Here is a 23,077-nt window from a genome sequence, read left to right as displayed (position 1 = left end):
CTCTTGTTTGTAAAGCCCCAAAGTGATGATCCACTGTGCTCTCTCTGCTGATTCTTTTAACTTTCACAAGATTTTATCATCACTTGCCAAAGGCACATCATGATAAAATCTTCAAGGGTAGAAAGAAATCCATTTTGTAAATCTGCTCACTTAACTTTTGCATTTTACAGTACAGTACTGTTTAGAATGTTTACACTACACTTTAATGCTGTTTTGTTGTAGATTTCTAATCAGTTTTGATTTGTTCAAAATGTGCACAAAAACATCAAAACATCATCCTAAGCATAAACACCTTTACACATAGGCAAAAATGTCATTATTCATTAAAAAAATGTAATCCCTTTAAATAGAGGTGTTAAACTGTTTAAATAGTACAGGGTATCAGCATAGATGCATGTTAAAAGTTTTAGATGAATAGGCTATTGCAGGGTTTTCAGAATATTTAGAATAGACTTGAATTTGAACATCCCATTAAAACCCACTCAATGCACTATGCATTAAAACTTTGAATGGGCAGGGGCCCACTTGTCTCATAGAATATAAAAATGTTTGTAAACTTCCCCATAAGTGATGAGCTTCAATATCTTTCTTGTAATTTATACATTCCTGTTATACAGGGGTGAGTTAGGTCTTTTGGTTTAACTTTTCTCAATGCACATTTTAAATATAATTATGTTGCAAAAAACATGTACTATATTAGTTGAGAATTTTTTTAATGAATATCCTGCAAAAGAACAATGAGGTCTGCTTCAATCCATAATTAGATCAATGCAAAATTATTTGCAAGGAGTTTAAAAATTAATTTGAGTTCATTAGAAAACCCACTTTCTGCATGGTTTTCTATTTTATTTGCATCACTGGTATTCCAATTCATGCAGAAGAAAAAATGAGTTTTCACGTGATTTTTTGATTTAACTAATTTAATAGCCTTGCCACTTGAAAGTCATTTTTGTGCTCTAAAGTGCTGTTTTTTTTTAATTGTTTTGTTTTCTGATAATAAACTGAAAAAGATAACTCAAATCATAGTTTTAAACTGTATAATTTGTTCCTAACTCAAACATCATGATAGGCTTGCAGCCTCTGCTTAAAAAATGTTAGTCATGAAATTAAATGGACAGTCTACACACTGTCAGAATAAAGGGTACAGTCGGGGTCCGTTTGTGAACACTTAGGGTACAACTGCTGTGGTTGTACCCTCAATGGATCATAATTACACCTTAAGGAACTAATATGCACCATTTAGCGGTAAATAAGGTACAAATATGTTTTCAACTGTCAAAGGATCCATGTCTGTACCATTTAATCTCCCCAAAAAGGTACAATCACTTGTGTGACTAAAAGGTTGAGGGGGATGGGTGGTTCAAGGCTGCCAAACCCTGCAAGTCGATATAATTTTTGCACCTCAATTATTCATATTCACATAACTGTCAGTCACTCAAAATGAATGCAACATACATGTTGTACAGCAAAATAATTATGTTCAGTTGTTGTTAATAATATGCAAGAAGTGGGCAAAGCAAAAAAAAAATACTTAAAGGGACAGTCTACACCAGAATTGTTATTGATTAAAAGATGGATAATCCCTTTATTACCCATTCCCCAGTTTTGCATAACCAACAGAGTTATACTAATATATGTTTTACCTCTGTGATTACCTTGTATCTAAGCCTCTGCAGACTGCCCCCTTATCTCAGTGCTTTTGACAGGCATGCAGTTTAGCCAATCAGTGCAGACTAAAAAATAACTACATGGGAGTGAGCATATTGTTATCTATATGATACACATGAACTAGTACTGTCTAACTGTGAAAAACTTTCAAAATGCTCTGAGCTAAGAGGCGGTTTTCAACGGTTTAGAAATCAGTTTGAGCCTACCTAGGTTTAGCTTTTGAAAAATACCAGCAAGGGAAAAAAGCAAATTTAGTGATAAAAGTCAATTAGAAAGTTGTTTAAATTGTCATGCCCTATCTGAATCATGAAAGTTTAATTTTGACTAGACTGTCCCTTTAATAACCCATATATACAATGATACTGTGTTGCTGGTTCTAAATAGCAAACAAGCACTTAACATTTTAATGTTTATATTTAGAGCATCAAGATGTTAACTTTTAAGCATAAAGCAAATGTATTAACTAAAATTACAAAGAAAAAAAACATAATTTATGCTTACCTGATAAATTTATTTCTCTTGTAGTGTATCCAGTCCACGGATCATCCATTACTTATGGGATATTAACTCCTCCCCAACAGGAAGTGCAAGAGGATTCACCCAGCAGAGCTGCTATATAGCTCCTCCCCTAACTGCCATTACCAGTCATTCGACCGAAAACATGCAGAGAAAGGAAAACCATAGGGTGCAGTGGTGACTGTAGTTTAATGGAAAAATTACCTGCCTTAAAGTGACAGGGCGGGCCGTGGACTGGATACACTACAAGAGAAATAAATTTATCAGGTAAGCATAAATTATGTTTTCTCTTGTTAAGTGTATCTAGTCCACGTATCATCCATTACTTATGGGATACCAATACCAAAGCTAAAGTACACGGATGACGAGAGGGACAGGCAGGCTCTTTATACGGAAGGAACCACTGCCTGAAGAACCTTTCTCCCAAAAAAACAGCCTCCGAAGAAGCAAAAGTGTCAAATTTGTAAAATTTGGAAAAAGTATGAAGAGAAGACCAAGTTGCAGCCTTGCAAATCTGTTCAACAGAAGCCTCATTCTTAAAGGCCCAAGTGGAAGCCACAGCTCTAGTAGAATGTGCTGTAATTCTTTCAGGAGGCTGCTGTCCAGCAGTCTCATAGACTAACCGTATTATGCTACGAAGCCAAAAGGAGAGAGGTAGCCGAAGCTTTTTGACCTCTCCTCTGACCAGAATAAACGACAAACAGGGAAGACGTTTGTCGAAAATCCTTAGTTGCCTGTAGATAAAATTTCAGGGCACGGACTACATCTAGATTGTGTAGCAGACGTTCCTTTTTCGAAGAAGGATTAGGACACAAAGATGGAACCACAATCTCTTGATTGATATTCCTGTTAGTGACCACCTTAGGTAGGAACCCAGGTTTAGTACGCAGAACTACCTTGTCTGAATGAAAAATCAGATAAGGAGAATCACAATGTAAGGCAGATAACTCAGAGACTCTTCGAGCCGAGGAAATTGCCATTAAAAACAGAACTTTCCAAGATAACAACTTGATATCAATGGAATGAAGGGGTTCAAACGGAACCCCCTGTAAAACATTAAGAACTAAGTTCAAACTCCATGGTGGAGCAACAGTTTTAAACACAGGCTTGATCCTAGCTAAAGCCTGACAAAAAGCTTGAACGTCCGGAACTTCTGACAGACGTTTGTGTAAAAGAATGGACAGAGCTGAAATCTGTCCCTTTAAGGAACTAGCGGATAAACCCTTTTCTAAACCTTCTTGTAGAAAAGACAATATCCTCGGAATCCTAACCTTACTCCATGAGTAACTCTTGGATTCGCACCAATATAAGTATTTGCGCCATATCTTATGGTAAATCTTTCTGTTAACATGCTTCCTAGCCTGTATTAAGGTATCAATAACTGACTCAGAAAAACCACGTTTTGATAAAATCAAGCGTTCAAAGTCAGCTTCAGAGAAATTAGATTTTGATGTTTGAAGGGACCCTGGATCAGAAGGTCCTGTTTCAGAGGTAGCGACCAAGGTGGACAGGATGACATGTCCACTAGATCTGCATACCAAGTCCTGCGTGGCCATGCAGGCGCTATTAGAATCACTGATGCTCTCTCCTGTTTGATTCTGGCAATCAATCGAGGAAGCATCGGGAAGGGTGGAAACACATAAGCCATCCCGAAGGTCCAAGGTGCTGTCAAAGCATCTATCAGAACTGCTCCCGGATCCCTGGATCTGGACCCGTAACGAGGAAGCTTGGCGTTCTGTCGAGACGCCATGAGATCTATCTCTGGTTTGCCCCAACGTCGAAGTATTTGGGCAAAGACCTCCGGATGAAGTTCCCACTCCCCCGGATGAAAAGTCTGACGACTTAAGAAATCCGCCTCCCAGTTCTCCACTCCCGGGATGTGGATTGCTGACAGGTGGCAAGAGTGAGACTCTGCCCAGCGAATTATCTTTGATACTTCCATCATTGCTAGGGAGCTTCTTGTCCCTCCCTGATGGTTGATGTAAGCTACAGTCGTGATGTTGTCCGACTGAAACCTGATGAACCCCCGAGTTGTTAACTGGGGCCAAGCCAGAAGGGCATTGAGAACTGCTCTCAATTCCAGAATGTTTATTGGTAGGAGACTCTCCTCCTGATTCCATTGTCCCTGAGCCTTCAGAGAATTCCAGACAGCGCCCCAACCTAGTAGGCTGGCGTCTGTTGTTACAATTGTCCAGTCCGGCCTGCTGAATGGCATCCCCCTGGACAGATGTGGCCGAGAAAGCCACCATAGAAGAGAATTTCTGGTCTCTTGATCCAGATTCAGAGTAGGGGACAAGTCTGAGTAATCCCCATTCCACTGACTTAGCATGCACAATTGCAGCGGTCTGAGATGTAGGCGTGCAAAGGGTACTATGTCCATTGCTGCTACCATTAAGCCGATCACCTCCATGCATTGAGCTACTGACGGGTGTTGAATGGAATGAAGGACACGGCATGCATTTTGAAGCTTTGTTAACCTGTCTTCTGTCAGGTAAATCTTCATTTCTACAGAATCTATAAGAGTCCCCAAGAAGGGAACTCTTGTGAGTGGAAAGAGAGAACTCTTCTTTTCGTTCACCTTCCATCCATGCGACCTTAGAAATGCCAGTACTAACTCTGTATGAGACTTGGCAGTTTGAAATCTTGAAGCTTGTATCAGAATGTCATCTAGGTACGGAGCTACCGCAATTCCTCGCGGTCTTAGTACTGCCAGAAGAGCACCCAGAACCTTTGTGAAGATTCTCGGAGCCGTAGCCAATCCGAATGGAAGAGCTACAAACTGGTAATGCCTGTCTAGAAAGGCAAACCTTAGATACCGGTAATGATCTTTGTGAATCGGTATGTGAAGGTAAGCATCCTTTAAATCCACTGTGGTCATGTACTGACCCTTTTGGATCATGGGTAAAATTGTCCGAATAGTTTCCATTTTGAACGATGGAACTCTTAGGAATTTGTTTAGGATCTTTAAATCCAAGATTGGCCTGAAAGTTCCCTCTTTTTTGGGAACCACAAACAGATTTGAGTAAAACCCTTGTCCTTGTTCCGACCGCGGAACCGGATGGATCACTCCCATTAATAAAAGATCTTGTACGCAGCGTAGAAACGCCTCTTTCTTTATTTGGTTTGTTGACAACCTTGACAGATGAAATCTCCCTCTTGGGGGAGAGAATTTGAAGTCTAGAAGGTATCCCTGAGATATGATCTCTAACGCCCAGGGATCTTGGACATCTCTTGCCCAAGCCTGGGCGAAGAGAGAAAGTCTGCCCCCCACTAGATCCGTTCCCGGATCGGGGGCCCTCGATTCATGCTGTCTTAGGGGCAGCAGCAGGTTTCCTGGCCTGCTTGCCCTTGTTCCAGGACTGGTTAGGTCTCCAGCCTTGTCTGTAGCGAGCAACAGCTCCTTCCTGTTTTGGTGCAGAGGAAGTTGATGCTGCTCCTGCTTTGAAATTACGAAAGGAACGAAAATTAGACTGTCTAGCCTTAGCTTTGGCTTTGTCCTGAGGCAGGGCATGGCCTTTACCTCCTGTAATGTCAGCGATAATTTCTTTCAACCCGGGCCCGAATAAGGTCTGCCCTTTGAAAGGTATATTAAGCAATTTAGATTTAGAAGTAACGTCAGCTGACCAGGATTTTAGCCACAGTGCTCTGCGTGCCTGAATGGCGAATCCGGAATTCTTAGCCGTAAGTTTAGTTAAATGTACTACGGCATCTGAAATAAATGAGTTAGCTAACTTAAGGGCTTTAAGCTTGTGTGTAATCTCATCTTAAGGAGCTGATTCAAGTGTCTCTTCCAGAGACTCAAACCAAAATGCTGCTGCAGCCGTGACAGGCGCAATGCATGCAAGAGGTTGCAATATAAAACCTTGTTGAACAAACATTTTCTTAAGGTAACCCTCTAACTTTTTATCCATTGGATCTGAAAAGGCACAGCTATCCTCCACCGGGATAGTGGTACGCTTAGCTAAAGTAGAAACTGCTCCCTCCACCTTAGGGACCGTTTGCCATAAGTCCCGCGTGGTGGCGTCTATTGGAAACATCTTTCTAAATATCGGAGGGGGTGAGAACGGCACACCGGGTCTATCCCACTCCTTAGTAACAATTTCAGTAAGTCTCTTAGGTATAGGAAAAACGTCAGTACTCGCCGGTACCGCAAAATATTTATCCAACCTACACATTTTCTCTGGTATTGCAACTGTGTTACAATCATTCAGAGCCACTAACACCTCCCCTAGTAATACACGGAGGTTTTCCAGCTTAAATTTAAAATTTGAAATATCTGAATCCAGTTTGTTTGGATCAGAACCGTCACCCGCAGAATGAAGCTCTCCGTCCTCATGTTCTGCAAATTGTGACGCAGTGTCTGACATGGCCCTAATATTATCAGCGCACTCTGTTCTCACCCCAGAGTGATCACGCTTACCTCTTAGTTCTGGTAATTTAGCCAAAACTTCAGTCATAACAGTAGCCATATCCTGTAATGTGATTTGTAATGGCCGCCCAGATGTACTCGGCGCTACAATATCACGCACCGCCCGAGCGGGAGATGCAGGTACTGACACGTGAGGCGAGTTAGTCGGCATAACTCTCCCCTCGTTGTTTGGTGAAATATGTTCAATTTGTACAGATTGACTTTTATTTAAAGTAGCATCAATACAGTTAGTACATAAATTTCTATTGGGCTCCACTTTGGCTTTAGCACATATAGCACAGATATCTTCCTCTGAATCAGACATGAAAACGTACTGTGCCTATAAGAAGCACAGAAAAAGTTATGACAGTTGAAAATTAATAAACTGAAAAGTTATAGCATCAAATCTTTGTAAAAAACACAATTTTAGCAAAGGATTGCTCCCATTAGCAAAGGATAACTAACCCTGATAGCAGAAAAAAAAAAAAAAAAAAAATACAGAAATAAACGTTTTTTTTATCACAGTCAACTACAATCTCACAGCTCTGCTGTGAGTGATTACCTCCCTCAAAACAAGTTTTGAAGACCCCTGAGTTCTGTAGAGATGAACCGGATCATGCAGGGAAGACAATAAACTTCTGACTGAATCTCCCCCTCACACATAACAGTGAGAGAGATCAGTAAACTGTCATAAATTAAATAAAACGACTGCCAAGTGGAAAAAAATAGTGCCCAAAACATTTTTTCACCCAGTACCTCAGAAAATTAAACGATTTTACATGCCAGCAAAAAACGTTTAACATTAATAAATTGAGTGTTATTAAAAAGCCTGTTGCTAGTCCCTGCAAATTAGGCTAAAGTTTTATGCATACAGTATAATTCCAGTGAAGTGCCATTCCCCAGAATACTGAAGTGTAAAATATACATACATGACAGCCTGATACCAGTTGCTGCTACTGCATTTAAGGCTGAGTTTACATTATATCGGTATGGCAGAATTTTCTCATCAATTCCATTGTCAGAAAATAATAAGCTGCTACATACCTCTTTGCAGATTAATCTGCCCGCTGTCCCCTGATCTGAAGTTTACCTCTCCTCAGATGGCCGAGAAACAGCAATATGATCTTAACTACTCCGGCTAAAATCATAGAAAAACTCAGGTAGATTCTTCTTCAAATTCTACCAGAGAAGGAATAACACACTCCGGTGCTATTATAAAATAACAAACTTTTGATTGAAGGTATGAAACTAAGTATAATCACCACAGTCCTCTCACACATCCTATCTATTCGTTGGGTGCAAGAGAATGACTGGTAATGGCAGTTAGGGGAGGAGCTATATAGCAGCTCTGCTGGGTGAATCCTCTTGCACTTCCTGTTGGGGAGGAGTTAATATCCCATAAGTAATGGATGATCCGTGGACTGGATACACTTAACAAGAGAAAAATGTTTTAAACTCTATGAAATAAACAAGAGCTATTTAAGAACCTGTTTAAAAAAAAAAAAAAAAAAAAAATGTAACCGTTCCCCAGTCACATACATGGACATTGTGTAACACGCCATAGCGCCATCTGTTGGTTGAAAGTTCATTGACGTGTAACACAGCTCCATCTATTGGTAGAAGGTTCATCACCAAAATGTGTATTGGGGAAATATGCTCATTTGCATATATTTTGCATAGAGTAACAATTCAATGTATGGTTTGAGTTTTATCGTTTATCCCTCCCCCGAATCCCCCTTCTTTTCGTTAGTGTTATATTTGATTATTATGTTGTTTTCTATATGTTTTCTATATGTTTATATTTTATGTGGCATGTCACCCTCAATTAAATGAGGTATTTTTAGAGTCTAGTACAGAGTGATATAAATCACAATCATTGAGTAGCTATTTTTGGAACTGGTTCTTTAGCCTGGCTCAATCAGGTGGTTCTGCAGAATTCTTTGGAATTGCTACATGGTTACAGTTAAGTATACAAACTTTTTTTTAAAGCTGCAGTGTGATGTGACTATTGTAATACTGTCGGAAAAAGTACACATTAAGTGAATGCATATTTGAATGTTATATATAAAATTTAATGGAACAACATTTGTAATATGCTGTGTTGAGTACAAATTTGCCATCATGAGATACAAAGGGCTGGTCACTGGGGCAGTACCCTTAAAAGGCCAAATTTGCACCATTTTTTAAGGGTACAATATGGTACCATAAAACTGAGGTCCAATCTAGTCACCAAAGGTACATATTTGCCTTTGAAAGGTACAATCTGCAAGGGTACCGATTTGTACCCATTTTAAAGGGTACAGCAGTTGTACCTTTCAGGGTACTGCCCCAGTGACAAGCTGTTGTACCCCTAAAGGTACCATTTTTGCACATTTTTTCTGACAGTGCACAAACATTTTTATTGTTTTAAAAGATAGATAATCCCTTTATTAGCCATTCTCCATGTTGCATAACAGAGTTATATTAATACACTGTTCACCTCTGTGATAACCTTGTATCTAAGCACCTGCAGACTGCCCCCTTTTTTCAGTTCTTTTGACAGACATGCATTGTAGCCCCTTCAGTGCTGACTCATAAATAACTCCACGGGAGTGAACACAATGTTATCTATATGGCACATATGAACTAGCAGTGTCTAACTGTACAAAAATGGTCAAAAATTACTGAGATAAAAGGCTGTCTTCCAGGGCATTTAAGTCTACCTAGACTTAGCTTTCAACAAAGAATATCCAGAGAACAAAGCAAAATCGCTTGCCGTACCTGAATCATGAAAGTTTAATTTTGACTTTACCGTCCCTTTAAGCTAAATTATTTAAAATTAATACTAATTTGACAAACAATGCAAATTATTTTCACAACAACCATAAACATTGTGCTTCTGTGAAAGCCTGTGAATCCCCACAGACTCAAATACACACAACAGCTAAATAAAAACATTTTATATAAACTTTTATTTTGAAATATTTACAAGATTTACGTGTAAGAAAGCAAGTTTCTGTTTGTAATTTGTAGTTGTTTGCATTTTGGGTGGCATTACTAATTCAAATGGATTGCAATGCCATAGAAAAGTCAATGATGAATATACATTTTATCATGATGGATTGGAATGGGAGCCACTGTGTTAAGAAAAAAAATAATCACATACCTGTTACTTGTTGGGAAAATACTGAAAAGCCCTTGTGGTGCTTGATTCTGCAACACAGTTATATTTGTGTGTAATCTAGTGCCTAATCTTGCCCCTCCTGTAGGGTTAGAGAGTGTGACAACAAAATGTTCATCCATCTCAGGTTCTTCATCTAGTAAAGCAGTAATTTCTAGAGTCTGCATAAGGAAACAAAATGATTACTTTTTTATTAAGATAATATTTACATGACAGAGAAATAGCAGCAATAAAGCCTTCCCTGCAAAAGATTCTAACACTTCAACATCACTATTTTCATATGAATGCAACAAATATCCATCTGGTTAGAAAGCATCAGACTGCTGTGTAATATGTAAGATTGCTAGATATAATTCACATAAATACAGGGCTACTAGTGCGTGTCCAGGGAAGGGAAGTAGGTGACCCACCACGAAACTCCTCCCTAAGGCCTCAATTCTAAAGCATTTGCTGGTCAAGACGTGGATTTCCATGCCAACACTCGCAGGGGCAGCCCTCATAGAATTCTATAAAAAAGGGGCTGTCCCGAGATGGCTCCCATACAAATAATAAGAGCTCTATGCTAGGATAAAAGTTTGCAATGGAGGGCAAAGTACAGAGGGGGAATATTTTGCTTAAAACAAATGAAATTACGCTGTTTTCAAAGCACTATAGCTTAAGCACGCTGTAATTTTCATATGCATAGGTTTTCCTTTCAGAATAATTATTGTTTTGAGTATTTTGGTGAAAAAAAGTGAGAACTATTGTGCGAAATTGTTTATAGAATTGCACTGGGATTTGAGAGAAAATTTCATATATGCCCATAATCAGCCCATTTTACAAAAATACAACAATTACAATTTGTAATTGTACTTTATAGTACAAATTTCTTGCTTTTTTGTGTGCATCCAGTGTACTTAAATTATGATTTACGCTGTGCATAGTTATTATGACTTATTCCTGTGTAATTTACCTACAAATTTCCCTTTTTTTTTTTTATAAAATACAATTTTTGGTGAAAAATTTAGTTACGAATTTAGAAGCACCTTAACAATACAATTATGTTTTCTGCATATTTTTGTGTGAATGGGTTAATTCGATTTTAAAATAACAAATTTTATTGTGCACTTTGTTGTGCATCTTCTTTCCATAGGAAAATGCAGTATACGCCCCTTAGCGTAAAGGTAGGGTAAAAAGTGGCTTTGTATCATTCCAGCAGAAAAAAAGGGCTGGCAAGCATTCTTATAGAATTTCACAAGCTCAGGGATCTTTTTTAGTCCTACCCAGCTTCCCCCCTAAGCCCAGCCTATATATTCTTCAAAACTCACCAGTGATTTTATTTCTTTGGTTACTAGTAACTCACAAAGCTTAAATTGTTATGATATTTTTGTCATTTTATCTCTTTGCTTATAATACACAAGGGATTTATATTTTTCCCTCCTTTCACACTAAAAACACATAGAGAATTTATTATACCCTTTATATGACACATAACCCGCGATTAAATCTATTTTGTGTTTGCATAAAAAAAATATATTGTTTCTATTTCTGAGAGTAACACATAACATTTTTATATAGATTTTACTGGGCAACTGGTAAAAATAATCGACTGTCAATTAAGTTTAATGGACACCTGGCAATCCTTGTAGGCTTCATAGACAAAAGTCAGACAGAAAAATGGCACAGAGCTGCAAAACAATTTTATTTTTTGCACATTTTTTGTTAATACCTTGAACCTCACTCCTTCTTCCAGTATAATATACCCTTGTACGGGATTTAGGTCACCATATGCATCAGAATAATTTTCTCCTGTGATGAGGTACTGAACAGTCACAGTCCCAAATATTCCTTGAGGTGGATCACGGAAAACATACAAAACAGCAACACTTTCTGTCATATACTGAGCCGTTGGCTCCCTCAGAAAGAAATGTTCACTGTTATTAAAAGACAGAATTCCATGACCGTCATCATTGGCAAGGATAGTGATGGCCGCTATTGCAAAAGAAAAGGATATATAAGGAAATCAATTATATTGAATGTCAAAATGTTATCTATTTAGTCACACACAGTTTTTCCAATATACTATGACTTGATAGAAAAGTTTACCTAGGACTTAGTGGTAACACACATATAGGAATAAGGGAAGGCCAAATAGAATGAACATTTGAAAATTAAACTTAAATGTTTATTTTTCAGTGTTAAGGGAATGAAGTATTGATGATGATGATGATTATTGGTTAATTTTTAGAGCACCAACAGATTCCTAAGCGCTATAAACAACGGTGTAATATGCAATGGTAGACTTTATAAGAAGCAAATGGGTAGAGGGACATGCTTAAGAGTTGTTCAGTTGTAGATCACCTTAAATGAATATCTACAGGACAGGTGATGACAAAAGAGGTGAGAAACAGAGGTAAGAAAAAGTTAGACATTGTATGCATTTATGTACAGTAGAGACTTTAAGGAGCTCTTGAAACATTGAAAACTATTGAAGAGTGTTGTGAATTGTGAGGCATAGAAGGTCATAGGGGTCATTCTGGAGAAGTCCTGTAGATGGGAAGGAGAGAAGGTAACAAGAGAGGAGAAGAGAAGGAGGTCATGAGCAGAGTGAAAGGGACAAGAGGGAGGGTAACTGGAGACCAGGTCAGAGATATGGGGGGCATATATGGAGATGCTTTTATGGTTGAAACAGCATGAATTTAACAAAGAATGGATGTGAGGAGTAAATCAAAGATCGGACTCTAGTATGAATAGAAGACATTAGGCATGGGATGGTTGGGGTAATGATGTTATTATTGACAGTTATAGATAGGTTGAGATTTAGGAAGATGGGGAGAAAATATGGAGTTCAGTTTTGGAGAGATTTAGCTTAAGGTAGTGAGAGGACATTCAGGATGAAATATTAAAAAAGTGGCACAAGTTAGCAAAGAAGAGATAGGTCTGGTGCAGAGAGGTGAATCTGGGTAATATCAGCATACAAATTAAACCATGGGTCTTTATTAACCACTTAATAATGACTGCCAACATACCCTGTACATAAGCAGTCATTAACTCACCCCGGTTCATGCAATGGAAATAGCGCAGATCTTGTCAATATCGGCAAGAATGCCCTATATCTGCATGCCTCCGGCAGTGAGGAATGTAGTACTAGCATATCTTTGCCACTGTCAGCAAAACTGCACTAGTAAAACCCTTAAGAACCACGAACATATAGGGTACGTTGGTCGATATGGGGGTTAAGAAACTAACGGCTAGATTACGAGTTTTGTCGGTAAAAACTTGCGGAGCTAACGCTCCTTTTTTTCCAGCGCTTACTTTAAACAATGCTGGTATTACAAGTTTTCTGAACGGCTGTGTTAGCCTCAGAAAAGTGATCGTTGAGCAAAATTTAGCTCCACTTCTCACCTCAATACCAGCGTTGCTTATGGTAGCGGTAAGCTGGAAAAACGTGCTCGTGCACGATTTCCCCATAGGATACAATGGGGCTGAGCTGGCTGAAAAGAAACCTAACACCTGCAAAAAAGCAGCGTTCAGCTCCTAATGCAGCCCCATTGCTTCCTATGGGGAAACACTTTCTAAGTCTACACCTAACACCCTAACATGAACACCGAGTCTAAACACTCCTAACCTTATTATATTTATTAAACCCTAATCTGCCCCCCCCCAACATTGCCGCCACCTACCTACACTTATTAACCCCTAATCTGCCGACCGGACATCGCCGCCACTATAATAAATGTATTCGAGGGACGCCATTCGTTGTTAGTCCGTCGGCCGAGGAGGATGTTCCGCGTCGGAGGTCTTGAAGATGGAGCCGCAGATGGATGAAGACTTCTGCCGGATGGAGGACCTCTTCTGTCCCGCTTGGATGAAGACTTCTGCCCAATGGAGGACCTCTTCTGTCCCGCTTGGATGAAGACTTCTGCCAGATGGAGGACCACATCGCCCGGATTGGATGAAGAATTTGGCCCCGCTGGGTGAACACGGCTCAAGGTAGGGTGATCTTCAGGGGGTTAGTGTTAGGTTTTTTTAAGGGGGGGATCGGGTGGGTTTTAGAGTAGGGGTGTGTGGGTGGTGGGTTTTAATGTTGGGGGGGTCTTGTATTTTTTTTTTTTACAGGTAAAAGAGATGATTACTTTGGGGCAATGCCCCGCAAAAAGCCTTTTTAAGGGCTGGTAAAAGAGCTGATTACTTTTGTAATTTAGTATAGGGTAGGGAATTTTATTATTTTGGGGGGCTTTTTTATTTTATTAGGGGGCTTAGATTAGGTGTAATTAGATTAAAATTCTTGTAATATTTTTTTATTTTTTGTAATTTAGTGGGGTTTTTGTACTATAGTTTAGTTTATTTAATTGTATTTTAGTTTAGATAATTGTAGGTAATTTATTTAATTAATTTGTTGATAGTGTAGTGTTAGATGTATTTGAAACTTAGGTTAGGATTTATTTTACAGGTAATTTTGTAATTATTTTAACTAGGTAGCTATTAAATAGTTATTAAATATTTAATAGATATTGTACCTAGTTAAAATAAATACAAAGTTGCCTATAAAATAAATATAAATCCTAAAATAGCTACAATGTAACTATTAGTTATATTGTAGCTATATTAGGGTTTATTTTATAGGTAAGTATTTAGTTTTAAATAGGATTAATTTATTTAATTATAGTAATTTTATTTCATTTTATTTAAATTATATTTAAATTAGGGGGTGTAAGGGTTAGGGTTAGACTTAGGTTTAGGGGTTAATAACTTTACTATAATATATATACGACATTGGGGGCGGGAGATTAGGGGTTTAAAATTGTAGGTAGGTGGCGGCAACGTTGGGGGGGCAGATTAGGGGTTAATAAAATTTATTATAGTGGCGGCGATGTCCGGTCGGCAGATTAGGGGTTAATAAGTGTAGGTAGGTGGCGGCAATGTTGGGGTGGGGCAGATTAGGGGTTAATAAATATAATGTAGTTGTCGGCGATGTTAGGGGAAGCAGATTAGGGGTTCATAAGTATAACGTAGGTGGCGGCGATGTCCGGTCGGCAGATTAGGGGTTAAATAATTTTATTATAGTGTTTGCCATGTGGGGGGGCCTCGGTTTAGGGGTTAATAGGTAGTTTATGGGTGTTAGTGTACTTTTTAGTACTGTAGTTAAGAGCTTTATGTTCCGGCGTTAGCCCATAAAACTCTTAACTACTGACTTTTTTATGCGGTAGGAGTCTTGGAGGTAGAGGCTGTACCGCTCACTTCTTCCAAGACTCATAATACCAGCGTTAGGCAAATCCCATTAAAAAGATAGGATACGCAATTGACGTAAGGGGATTTGCGGTAGCCAAAAGTCGCGGAAGAAAAATGAGCGGTACACCTGTACCTGCCATACTCGTAATACCAGCGGGCATTAAAAAGCAGCGTTATGACCCCTTAACGCTGCTTTTTAAGGCTAACGCAGAACTCGTAATCTAGGTGTAAGGAACCTAAAGCCTTGTAGTACCCCAACAGAAAGTAGTTTAGGGGTCTAGGATGCGCCAGAGAAGGCTAGACTAAATGTACGGTTAGACTGGTAAACCATGAGAGGGCTGGCCACAAATATCAAAGAGAATTTGGAGCAAGATAGGGCAGTCAACAGTATCAAAGGCTGCAGACAGATCAAGAATTAGTAACCGAGAGAAGAGGCATTTAGATTGCTGTAACTAGGTCATTAGTAACCTTAATGATTGTCGTCTCTCTGGAGTGTTTGGGTGAAATCCAGATTGTAATGGATCAAGAAGGGTGTTTAATGTGAGGAAATAACATAATTTATGTAATTTATGTAAGAACTTACCTGATAAATTCATTTCTTTCATATTAGCAAGAGTCCATGAGCTAGTGATGTATGGGATATACATTCCTACCAGGAGGGGCAAAGTTTCCCAAACCTCAAAATGCCTATAAATACAGCCCTCACCACACCCACAAATCAGTTTAACGCATAGCCAAGAAGTGGGGTGATAAGACAAAAGTGCGAAAGCATAAAAAATAAGGAATTGGAATAATTGTGCTTTATACAAAAAAATCATAAACACCACAAAAAAGGGTGGGCCTCATGGACTCTTGCTAATATGAAAGAAATGAATTTATCAGGTAAGTTCTTACATAAATTATGTTTTCTTTCATGTAATTAGCAAGAGTCCATGAGCTAGTGACGTATGGGATAATGAATACCCAAGATGTGGATCTTCCACGCAAGAGTCACTAGAGAGGGAGGGATAAAATAAAGACAGCCAATTCCGCTGAAAATAATCCACACCCAAAATAAAGTTTAAATCTTATAATTGAAAGAAAAAAAAAACTGAAATTATAAGCAGAAGAATCAAACTGAAACAGCTGCCTGAAGTACTTTTCTAACAAAAACTGCTTCAGAAGAAGAAAACACATCAAAATGGTAGAATTTAGTGAAAGTATGCAAAGAAGACCAAGTTGCTGCTTTGCAAATCTGATCAACCGAAGCTTCATTCCTAAATGCCCAGGAAGACTGACCTAGTAGAATGAGCTGTAATCCTTTGAGGCGGAGTTTTACCCGACTCGACATAAGCATGATGAATCAAAGACTTTAACCAAGACGCCAAAGAAATGGCAGAGGCCTTCTGACCTTTCCTAGAACCGGAAAAGATAACAAATAGACTCGAAGTCTTTCGAAAATTTATAGTAGCTTCAACATAATATTTCAAAGCTCTAACTACATCCAAAGAATGCAACAATCTTTCCTTAGAATTCTTAGGATTAGGACACAATGAAGGAACCACAATTTCTCTACTTATGTTGTTAGAATTCACAACCTTAGGTAAAAATTTAAAAGAAGTTCGCAACACCGCCTTATCCTGATGAAAAATCAGAAAAGGAGACTCACAAGAAAGAGCAGATAATTCAGAAACTCTTCTAGCAGAAGAGATGGCCAAAAGAAACAAAACTTTCCAAGAAAGTAATTTAATGTCCAGCGAATGCATAGGTTCAAACGGAGGAGCTTGAAGAGCCCCCAGAACCAAATTCAAACTCCAAGGAGGAGAAATTGACTTAACAGGTTTTATACGAACCAAAGCTTGTACAAAACAATGAATATCAGGAAGACTAGCAATCTTTCTGTGAAAAAGAACAGAAAGAGCAGAGATTTGTCCTTTCAAGGAACTTGCAGACAAACCTTTATCCAAACCATCCTGAAGAAACTGTAAAATTCTAGGAATTCTAAAAGAATGCCAAGAAAAATGATGAGAAAGACACCAAGAAATGTAAATCTTCCAGACTCGATAATATATCTTCCTAGATACAGATTTACGAGCCTGTAACATAGTATTAATCACAGAGTCAGAGAAACCTCTATGACTGAGAATCAAGCGTTCAATCTCCATACCCTCAAATTTAAGGATTTGAGATCCTGATGGAAAAAAGGACCTTGCGATAGAAGGTCTGGTCTTAACGGAAGAGTCCACGGTTGGCAAGTGGCCATCCGGACAAGATGTGCATACCAAAACCTGTGAGGCCATGCTGGAGCCACCAGCAGAACAAACGAGCACTCCTTTAGAATCTTGGAAATTACTCTTGGAAGAAGAACTAGAGGCGGAAAGATATAGGCAGGATGATACTTCCAAGGAAGTGACAATGCATCCACTGCCTCCGCCTGAGGATCCCTGGATCTGGACAGATACCTGGGAAGTTTCTTGTTTAGATGAGAAGTCATCAGATCTATTTCTGGAAGTCCCCACATTTGAACAATCTGAAGAAATACCTCTGGGTGAAGAGACCATTCGCCCGGATGTAACGTTTGGCGACTGAGATAATCCGCTTCCCAATTGTCTATACCTGGGATATGGACCGCAGAAATTAGACAGGAGCTGGATTCCGCCCATACCAATATTCGAGATACTTCTTTCATAGCCAGAGGACTGTGAATCCCTCCTTGATGATTGACATATGCCACAGTCGTGACATTGTCCGTCTGAAAACAAATGAACGACTCTCTCTTTAGAAGAGGCCATGACTGAAGAGCTCTGAAAATTGCACGGAGTTCCAAAATATTGATCGGTAATCTCACCTCCTGAGATTCCCAAACCCCTTGTGCTGTCAGAGACCCCCAAACAGCTCCCCAACCTGTCAGACTTGCATCTGTTGAAATCACAGTCCAGGTTGGAAGAACAAAAGAAGCCCCCTGAACTAAACGATGGTGGTCTGTCCACCAAGTCAGAGAGTGTCGTACAATCGGTTTTAAAGATATTAATTGAGATATCTTTGGATAATCCCTGCACCACTGGTTCAGCATACAAAGCTGAAGAGGTCGCATGTGAAAACGAGCAAAGGGGATCGCGTCCGATGCAGCAGTCATAAGACCTAGAATTTCCATGCATAAGGCTACCGAAGGGAATGATTGTGATTGAAGGTTTCGACAAGCTGAAACCAATTTTAGCCGTCTCTTGTCTGTCAGAGACAGAGTCATGGACACTGAATCTATCTGGAAACCTAAAAAGGTTACCCTTGTCTGAGGAATCAATGAACTCTTTGGTAAATTGATCCTCCAACCATGTTCTTGAAGAAACGATACAAGTCGATTCGTATGAGATTCTGCTAAATGTGAAGACTGAGCAAGTACCAAGATATCGTCCAAATAAGGAAATACCACAATACCCTGTTCTCTGATTACAGATAGAAGGGCACCTAGAACCTTTGTAAAAATCCTTGGAGCTGTTGCTAGGCCAAACGGCAGAGCCACAAACTGGTAATGCTTGTCTAGGAAAGAGAATCTCAGAAACTGATAGTGATCTGGATGAATCGGAATATACAGATATGCATCCTGTAAATCTATTGTGGACATATAATGCCCTTGCTGAACAAAAGGCAGAATAGTCCTTAAAGTTACCATTTTGAATGTTGGTATCCTTACATAATGATTCAATATTTTTAAATCCAGAACTGGTCTGAAGGAATTCTCCTTCTTTGGTACAATAAAGAGATTTGAGTAAAACATCAGCCCCTGTTCCAGAACTGGAACTGGCATAATTACTCCAGACAACTCTAGATCTGAAAAACATTTCAGAAATGCTTGAGCCTTCACTGGATTTACTGGGACACGGGAAAGAAAAAATCTTCTTGCAGGAGGCCTTATCTTGAAGCCTATTCTGTACCCTTCTGAAACAATGTTCTGAATCCAAAGATTGTGAATCGAATTGATCCAAATTTCTTTGAAAAACTGTAATCTGCCCCCTACCAGCTGGGCTGGAATGAGGGCCGCACCTTCATGTTGACTTGGGAGCTGGCTTTGGCTTTCTAAAAGGCTTGGTTTTATTCCAGACTGGAGATGGTTTCCAAACTGATACTGCTCCTGTAGGGGAAGGATCAGGCTTTTGTTCCTTATTGTGACGAAAGGAACGAAAACGATTATTAGACCTAAATTTACCTTTAGATTTTTTATCCTGTGGTAAAAAAGTTCCTTTCCCCCCAGTAACAGTTGAAATAATAGAATCCAACTGTGAACCAAATAATTTATTACCCTGGAAAGAAAGGGAAAGCAAAGTTTACTTAGAAGACATATCAGCATTCCAAGTTTTAAGCCATAAAGCTCTTCTAGCTAAAATAGCTAGAGACATATACCTGACATCAACCCTAATGATATCAAAGATGGCATCACAAATAAAATTATTAGCATGTTGAAGAAGATTAACAATGCTATGAGAATTATGATCTGTTACTTGTTGCGCTAAAGCTTCTAACCAAAAAGTTGAAGCTGCAGCAACATCCGCTAAAGATATAGCAGGTCTAAAAAGATTACCTGAACATAAGTAAGCTTTTCTTAGAAAGGATTCAATTTTCCTATCTAAAGGATCCTTAACCCCTTAACGACTGAGGACGTGCAGGGTACGTCCTCAGAAAAAAGGCAGTTAATGCCTGAGAACGTACCCTGCACGTCCTCAGTGTGGAAAGCAGCTGGAAGCGATCCTGCTCGCTTCCAGCTGCTTTCCGGTTATTGCAGTGATGCCTCGATATGGAGGCATCCTGCAATAACCTTTTTAAGTCATCCGGTGCAGAGAGAGCCACTCTGTGGCCCTCTCTGCACCGGAGATCGATGGCTACCTGCGTTGGTGGGTGGGAGCCGGACCGGGAGGCGGGTGGCGGCCATCGATGGCCATGTGGATCTGAAGGGGGGCGGGATCATGGGCGGGGGTGGCTGGGGGCGCGCACGGGCGCGTGCACGGGGAGGGAGCGGGTGGGAACCGCTACACTGCAGAAAATGGGGAAATAAAAAATATAATAAAAAATAAAATCCAAACAATCAGCAAGGTGGTGGGGGTTTGTTTGTGGGGGGTGGGGGGTTGGGGGAAGCTACACTACAGAAAAAAACAAAAAAAACCCAAAAAAAGCACTTTTTATTGTAAACTGGGTACTGGCAGACAGCTGCCAGTACCCAAGATGGCCCCCAATAAGGCAGAGGGGAGGGTTAGAGAGCGGTTTTGGGGGGGATCAGGGAGGTTGGGGGCTAAGGGGGGGATCCTACACAGTAGCATATGTAAATATGCTAAAAAAAATTTCATTTTTTTTTAAAAACCCTTTTATTTTAGTACTGGCAGACTTTCTGCCAGTACTTAAGATGGCGGGGACAATTGTGGGGTGGGGGAGGGAAGGGAGCTGTTTGGGAGGGATCAGGGGGTGGGATGTGTCAGATGGGAGGCTGATCTCTACACTAAAGCTAAAATTAACCCTGCAAGCTAACTACAAACTCCCTAATTAACCCTTTCACTGCTAGCCATAATACACGTGTGAGGCGCAACAGGATTTAGTGGCCTTCTAATTACCAGAAAGCAACGCCAAAGTCATATATGTCTGCTATTTCTGAACAAAGGGGATCCCAGACAAGCATTTACAACCATTTGTGCCATAATTGCACAAGCTGTTTGTAAATGATTTCAGTGAGAAACCTAAAATTGTGAAAAATTTTACGTTTTTTTTAATTTGATCGCATTTGGCGGTGAAATGGTGGCATGAAATATACCAAAATGTGCCTAGATCAATACTTGGGGTTGTCTACTACACTACACTAAAGCTAAAATTAACCCTACAAGCTCCCTAAAAGCTCCCTAATTAACCCCTTAACTGCTGGGCATGATACACTTGTGGTGCGCAGTGGCATTTAGCGGCCTTCTAATTACCAAAAAGCAACGCCAAAGCCATATATGTGTGCTATTTCTGAACAAAGGGGATCCCAGAGAAGAATTTACAACCATTTATGCCATAATTGCACAAGCTGTTTGTAAATGATTTCAGTGAGAAACCTAAAGTTTGTGAAAAAATTTGTGAAAAAGTGAACAATTTTTTGTATTTGATCGCATTTGGCGGTGAAATGGTGGTATGAAATATACCAAAATTGGCCTAGATCAATACTTTGGGATGTCTACTAAAAAAAAATATATACTTGTCAAGGGATATTCAGGGATTCCTGAAAGATATCAGTGTTCTAATGTAACTAGCGCTAATTTTGGAAAAAAATGGTTTGGAAATAGCAAAGTGCTACTTGTATTTATGGCCCTATAACTTGCAAAAAAAGCAAAGAACATGTAAACATTGGGTATTTCTAAACTCAGGACAAAATTTAGAAACTATTTAGCATGGGTGTTTTTTGGTGGTTTTAGATATGTAACAGATTTTGGGGGTCAAAGTTAGAAAAAGTGTGTTTTTTTCCATTTTTTCCTCATATTTTATAATTTTTTTTATAGTAAATTATAAGATATGATGAAAATAATGGTATCTTTAGAAAGTCCATTTAATGGCGAGAAAAACGGTATATAATATGTGTGGGTACAGTAAATGAGTAAGAAGAAAATTACAGCTAAACACAAACACCGCAAAAATGTAAAAATAGCCTTGGTCCCAAACGGACAGAAAATGGAAAAGTGCTCTGGTCACTAAGGGGTTAAAGGAAGTACTATCTGCCGTATGAATAGTAGTACGTTTAGCAAGAGTAGAGATAGCCCCATCAACCTTAGGGATTTTGTCCCAAAACTCTAATCTGTCAGATGGCACAGGATATAATTGCTTAAAACGTTTAGAAGGAGTAAAATAATTACTCAAATTATTCCATTCCCTGGAAATTACTTCAGAAATAGCATCAGGGACAGGAAAGACTTCTGGAATAACTACAGGAGATTTAAAAGTTTAGATTTAGTATCAAGAGGACCAGAATCCTCTATTTCTAATGCAATTAAAACTTCTTTAAGTAAAGAACGAATAAATTCCATTTTGAATAAATATGAAGATTTATCAGCATCAACCTCTGAAACAGAATCCTCTGAACCAGAGGAAACATTATCAGAATCAGAATGATGATGTTCATTTAAAAATTCATATGAAAAATTAGAAGTTTTAAAAGACCTTTTACGTTTACTAGAAGGAGGAATAACAGACATAGCCTTCTTAATGGATTTAGAAACAAAATCTCTTATGTTAACAGGAACACTCTGAGTATTAGATGTTGATGGAACAGCAACAGGTAATTTAACATTACTAAAGGAAATATTATCTGCATTAACAAGTTTGTCATGACATTCATTACAAACAACAGCTGGAGGAACAGATACCATAAGTTTACAGCAAATACACTTAACTTTGGTAGGTCCAGCATCAGGCAGCGATTTTCCAGAAGTATCTTCTGATTCAGGGTCAATCTGAGACATCTTGCAATATGTAATAGAAAAAACAACATATAAAGCAAAATTGATCAAATTCCTTAAATGACAGTTTCAGGAATGGGAAAAAATGCCAGTGAACAAGCTTCTAGCAACCAGAAGCAAATAAACAATAATACTTAAATAATGTGGAGACAATAATGACGCCCATATTTTTTAGCGCAAAAAAAAGATGCCCACATTATTTGGCGCCTAAATGCTTTTAGCGCCAAAAAATTACGCCACATCCGGTAACGCCGACATTTTTGGCGCAAAAACGTCAAAAAATGACGCAACTTCCGGTGACAAGTATGACGCCGGAAATAACAAAGAAAATTTTTTGCGCCAAAAAAGTCAGCGCCAAGAATGATGCAATAAAATGAAGCATTTTCAGCGCCCGCGAGCTTAACAGCCCACAGGGAAAAAGTCAAATTTTAAAGTAAGAAAAAAATGATTATTCAAATGCATTATCCCAAATAATGAAACTGACTGTCTGAAATAAGGAATATTGAACATCCTGAATCAAGGCAAATAAATGTTTAAACACAAATATTTAGAACTTTATATAAAAGTGCCCAACCATAGCTTAGAGTGTCACAAAAATAAGACTTACTTACCCAGGACACTCATCTACATGTAGTAGAAAGCCAAACCAGTACTGAAACGAGAATC

At 39.0% G+C, this 23,077-nt stretch overlaps 1 protein-coding gene across 1 annotated transcript in view; it reads right to left on the bottom strand.

Moving 5' to 3' along the window:
• ADGRV1 (adhesion G protein-coupled receptor V1) overlaps positions 1-23,077 on the bottom strand; it is a 1,190,013-nt gene that overhangs the window by 749,778 nt on the left and 417,158 nt on the right. The window contains 2 exon segments of the mRNA XM_053699719.1: positions 9,738-9,913; positions 11,461-11,723. Of these exon segments, the coding sequence (XP_053555694.1) occupies positions 9,738-9,913; positions 11,461-11,723 (439 nt within the window).

Source organism: Bombina bombina, chromosome 2 (assembly GCF_027579735.1).
Source record: "Bombina bombina isolate aBomBom1 chromosome 2, aBomBom1.pri, whole genome shotgun sequence".
Lineage (NCBI taxonomy): Eukaryota > Metazoa > Chordata > Amphibia > Anura > Bombinatoridae > Bombina > Bombina bombina.
Note: the sequence above shows the minus strand (reverse complement) of the source record. Positions and strands in the feature narration are given on the sequence as shown.